Below are 4,949 nucleotides of genomic sequence, written 5' to 3'. Positions count from 1 at the left end.
TTCCATGCATTAAAAGTTGGAGTGATGCCAAGATATCAAAGAAGAAATCTTCTCTATACATTACCAACATTAAAGTAGTGTATCTTCTTGTTGTATGTGACATTGCCAAGATCAATTCCAATAAATCCAACAGAAACCAACAGAAAAAAGGAAGAACTCCATTATTTCCCCAAATGCCCAAGTTTCATTATATGTTGAAAAACTTTTTTAAATACCCATATATAACTGAGAGGAAGCGGTAGGTTAGGAGAATCTGAATAGAAAAGACAATTTTTTCCTGGAGGAAATGAAGAACCATTTAACTTAATTTCGTATTCAATGCTTATGGAATGCCCCCTTGATTAATAGATAGTGACAAAAGAGCAAAAAAGGCATACACATTTCAAGCAAGATATACAAAAGCACATGCATATGGATGGGATCTGATGCTTTCCTCTTCCCAAGTACATATGTTTATATCACACCTTTCTTTTTTAACCAAGTGATGAAACCAGTTTCCAAAGATGAATTGAAAATAATTATATGCGATTATAAAGTCAGCTTTGAACACACTTTCACTATAATCTTCAATTCTTCAACGAGCATTATTATTTCATGTATTTAGTTAAAGGATAAGTATACAAACTTAGTAGTAGTTCACACAAAGGAATGTTTATGAGAGCTACTTGGGTCTGCTACGATCAGGATGAAAAATCTCATCCGCCATAGATTTCATAGAGTTTCCAATACGTGCCAAGTTTTTTCCTAATGCAGCTGTAACTAGCCCTGCACTACGAATGAACCTGCGTTTACAGATGTATCAGTGTTTTTGTCAATCAAAGCTTATTGCCTGTGATTCAATTCAACCAAGTAACATGATGTGAAAATGCATGCAATACAAGGAAATGCATAACAATAATACTTTATACAAAAAAAAGTATCAAGAAGGCTATGAGCATGAAACCTTCAAGAAAAAAACAATACTTTTAACATTTAAAAAAACTTGGTTTTCCAAATAAGTATCAAGAAGCATATGAAATGACTTGTTTGCCACGCTTATTTTAGTTGAATGAAAACATACTCAATATAAATCAAGAAGGACATAAACTTACTTCGCAGTGAACTCTTCTGCTGAAAATCCCCTTGGTGTGCTCGGGGGTTGTATTGACGACGGTGGCCGTGGCATTATAGGTGCAGCTGAAATTCAAAACAAATAATAAGACATGATTAACTTTAAAGCACAAAACCAAGACTTATTCAAACCACCAGAATAAGCAAATTGCAAATGTAACTTTTAGTAGTACAAAACTATTTTGTTGACTTCAGCTTGAACCAGTGTTAATAATCAACGTGTTAACAATGGCAAGAATGGGCTGTAACATTTTATTAATTTATTCATAGTAGACATTTATTAATTATTTGAATAAAAAAAATCTCTTTTATCTTTCTTTTATACTGTTCTTTTAGATTCACATGTTGCATTAGGAGCACCTTGCAGGTTTGCATCCTCAAGAACAGATGTTGGACAATTTAAATATATTTGATAGCCAAAACAGCTCAATGGCTTATTTTTAAATATAAAATTAAACGTACAACTGGTAAAAAAAACCAACCTTCATCATTATGGTTACTTCTATGATTTAAATGATCTTGCCTGGCTGGAGTTGTACCCTGTGATGATGACCTCCTTTCAGCCATCATCTTCAAAAAGTAAAAGATTAAGAACATCCATAAGTCATAATAAGTAATTCATACACATATTATCAACAAAAGATTTGTGCCAAACCAAAAAACCATGTGTTTGTGTGTAGATGTTCAATATATAATCACAGCCAGGTTTATGTATATATACCTTCAAAAACAAAAAATAAGACTGCACATGGAGAACATATACAAGATAAGAGTACAATCTTTACATTTGGAGTGACATATCAACATTGGCGTGCTTATGTTCCTAAAGTATGTCGATGAACCATGGGAAATAATCAATCCATCACACATCCATGGTACATCAGAATATTACCTGTTGGAAGCTCTCTACATGCTTATCTACAGTTCGTCCAATGCAGTTTGAATAACAAAATCCCTCTATTTGCTCATTGCATATTCAACTAAAAAAATGGGATCCTCATTAAGGCTTATGTAGAGGGAAAAACACTCAAATACCCCTCAGTTTTTTTTACTTACCCAAATGCCTTTAAAATTTCCTCAAATACCTTTGGCCAACAACTGAAAGAGAATTTTGATCTATTAACCATATAATTGCTCAAATACCACTTCACAGAAGGCTGACTAAAGGCATTTCGTGCTGAAGTAACAATAACTTATGGGCATTTCATGAGATAAAAAGACTCAGGATATCTCATGCTTTCCCTATTTATACTCCATCATTTCAGAATCACCTAGTACCTGGAAAGTTTCACATTTCAGTGGAATAGCTTATATTCACCTTTATATAGACCAGATTCTTACATTTAAGATTAACACATCTTAGCAACGTCTATTGGACTCTAAATCCTCTTTCTTTCACCTCTCTTCGAGTAAGGGTGCATTCATATGTTGAAGATTCAAAGCTCTCTTATTGTAGGTTTTTCATTATTCCTTTTAGGCTAGGCACCACTGACACCATCATATGTGTGTGTGTGTGTGTGTGTGTGTGTGTGTGTGTGTGTGTGTGTTGTGTGTGTGTGTGGTGTGTGTGTGTGTGTGTGTGTGTGTGTGTGTGTGTGTGTGTGTGTGTGTGTGTGTATGTGTGTGTGTATGTGTGTATGTATGTATGCATGTGTGTGTGTGTGTGTGTATGTATGTATGCATGTGTGTGTGTGTGTGTGTGTGTGTGTGTGTATGTATGTATGCATGTGTGTGTGTGTGTGTGTGTGTGTGTGTGTGTGTGTGTGTGTGTGTGTGTGTGTTTCTCTAAAACACTGTGATGGCCTGTGAGACCTAACAAAGGCTACAACTGTAGATTTAACAGGGGAGTAAGCTCTTCACTAAATAAATCTACCATGTATGCAAGGGTACTTTGTCATAGTATCCAATCACTCAAGTTAGTATTTTTATGTTCCTATTCAACTATTAGAGTTTATTACAAATTTCTTTCTTATTCCCATACAGGTAATAAGACATGCAAGCTCAGACCTTGAAATAGCAGAAAACCCATATTTTAAGGCTAATTTTGCAACAGTAAAGATTTCCCATCACCTCTATGCCCATACAAAATGGCAGCTCTCCATGCTTCTCCAACTCAGGATTAGTTTTTGACATTGATTTATTGTCACGATGAACAGAATAACCAGCACATGCATATTTAAAATCAAGAAGTGCTTTGCCATCTTTCAATACTTCTTGCTCAGACTTGGGGTAATTATGTACTGCACAACATATAAGATACGACAACATTAGAATCATTGTGTACTGCAAGAATCAATGTTCAGAAGTAAATACTTGGAAGTAAACCAAGACATTGCATACAAAGCACAATATCGTGCATTGCCTCTTATTTAGACACGGCAAGAAATTAACATTGGAGAGATAGATCTAGAAACAAGTATACATATAGACACGAACTATATATACCATAACCTTCATAAAGAGATATTGATTCGAATAAGAGGGTAAAATACTATTTCGTCAAATAGATTTCTGCTATTACATTTCAAATAAACCTCCAGAGCTCTATATTGCCTCTCTAAGAGACATTATCAATTGTCAGTGAAGAATGGATCATCAAATTCTAAATGATTACAAAAGATTTGTTAAATTGGCAGCTAAATGGAAAGTCACCAATATACTGCTATAATTTGATGAATTTACCAAAAACTCATCCGATACCAGGTCATCCTTAATTTTTTGCAAAGCTCCTTTAAATTAAATTGCGAATGATTAAGTAGCATTAATGCATTGGTACTTCTTACAAAGACTAATTGAATAGTGGAATTAGTGTCATTAATCAATGTTCATAAAACAATAACTTAGCATACGAAGGGAGAAGCTTCCCAGTTAATTAAATTTGTTTCTTATTATTTTTCACGGGAAGTGATTGAGTGTTCATGGATGCCAAATTACACTGAATGTTTTCATATTTAGACTTGGTGAGAAATAACAATGTTTTAGCTTCTGCTAAAATGTTCCCTGATTTGAAAACATTGATTCCTCGTGAAATTGATATCATCCACATACAGAGTAAATAAATAAATAATTTTTCATATTGATAAGGATGTGACCTGACGTTTGGGGGAAAAATAAGAAGAATCAGAAGGTGCAACCTTCAGAGGAAATAATAAAAGAAAGAAAAGACGATGAAAGCAAGATTGGTGATTGGATTGTATCATAAAAAATAGATACCATGGAAAAGAAGAATAAAAAAATCAAAGGGAAAAACATAAGGCGAATGAGAAGGTATAACCTTCCGAAGTTAGGTGCAATAGAACAAAGAGAAGATGGAACGCGGAATGAAATAAACATGTAAGAGGACAGAAGGGGAGGGAGGGATAGATCTAACCTTGATCATGAGAGCGAGCCAGGCCGAAACAGAGAGGGTTCTTTCCGGCGATTTTCCTCTGAGAAGAGAAGTAAAGCAATCCTCTGCAGCTTCTGCCGTCAGGGGGCTTCCTCTCGTCGAAGGCATCGCCATTGTCGCTGTGGCTCTTCACCATGACCAACAAAAAGAAGAAGAAGAAGAAGAAGAAAAAATAAAGAAAAATAAAGAAACAGCAGCTGCAATTGCTTAGTGGGCCTCAAAATATGTACATACAATACAATACAATACATACGTATGTAATGTATGTATATATCTGTAAGACTGTATGTATGTATGTATGTATGTATGTATGTATGTATGTATGTATGTATGTATGTATGTATGTATGTATGTATGTATGTATCTGTATGTATGTATGTATGTATGTAAATAACGTGGATTCTTATTGTTCCCTCCGACCGCACCGCATCGGGCACCCGCCCATATCGGC

General features: G+C 34.8%; 1 protein-coding gene across 1 annotated transcript; it reads right to left on the bottom strand.

The window, feature by feature from the left end:
- Positions 1-482: 482 nt before the first annotated feature.
- On the bottom strand, positions 483-4,695 carry LOC147868176 (uncharacterized). Its single transcript, XM_087316104.1, has 5 exons — positions 4,481-4,695; positions 3,181-3,350; positions 1,593-1,680; positions 1,092-1,176; positions 483-782 (listed from the first exon to the last, which is right to left on the bottom strand). The coding sequence occupies exons 1-5, from the start codon at positions 4,632-4,634 to the stop codon at positions 662-664; spliced, it is 618 nt and encodes a 205-aa protein (XP_087172230.1). The 5' UTR covers positions 4,635-4,695; the 3' UTR covers positions 483-661.
- Positions 4,696-4,949: the final 254 nt, after the last annotated feature.

This window comes from Azolla caroliniana, unplaced genomic scaffold, assembly GCF_043228905.1.
Source record: "Azolla caroliniana isolate FFs.n. ecotype wild unplaced genomic scaffold, voAzoCaro1.0.p SCAF_1, whole genome shotgun sequence".
Taxonomy (NCBI): Eukaryota; Viridiplantae; Streptophyta; class Polypodiopsida; order Salviniales; family Salviniaceae; genus Azolla; species Azolla caroliniana.
The sequence above is the reverse complement of the archived record's forward strand: the minus strand, read 5'-3'. Positions and strand labels throughout refer to the sequence as shown.

Excerpts from the sequence above, each read along its gene's own strand:
- LOC147868176 (XM_087316104.1), bottom strand. The coding sequence starts at position 4,634 with ATGGTGAAGAGCCACAGCGACAATGGCGATGCCTTCGACGAGAGGAAG. Across the intron at positions 1,681-3,180 it reads CATTTTGTATGGGCATAGAG|ATGATGGCTGAAAGGAGGTC; the intron begins GTGATGGGAAAT and ends TACTTTTTGAAG. Across the intron at positions 783-1,091 it reads GCAGAAGAGTTCACTGCGAA|GTTCATTCGTAGTGCAGGGC; the intron begins GTAAGTTTATGT and ends CTGTAAACGCAG.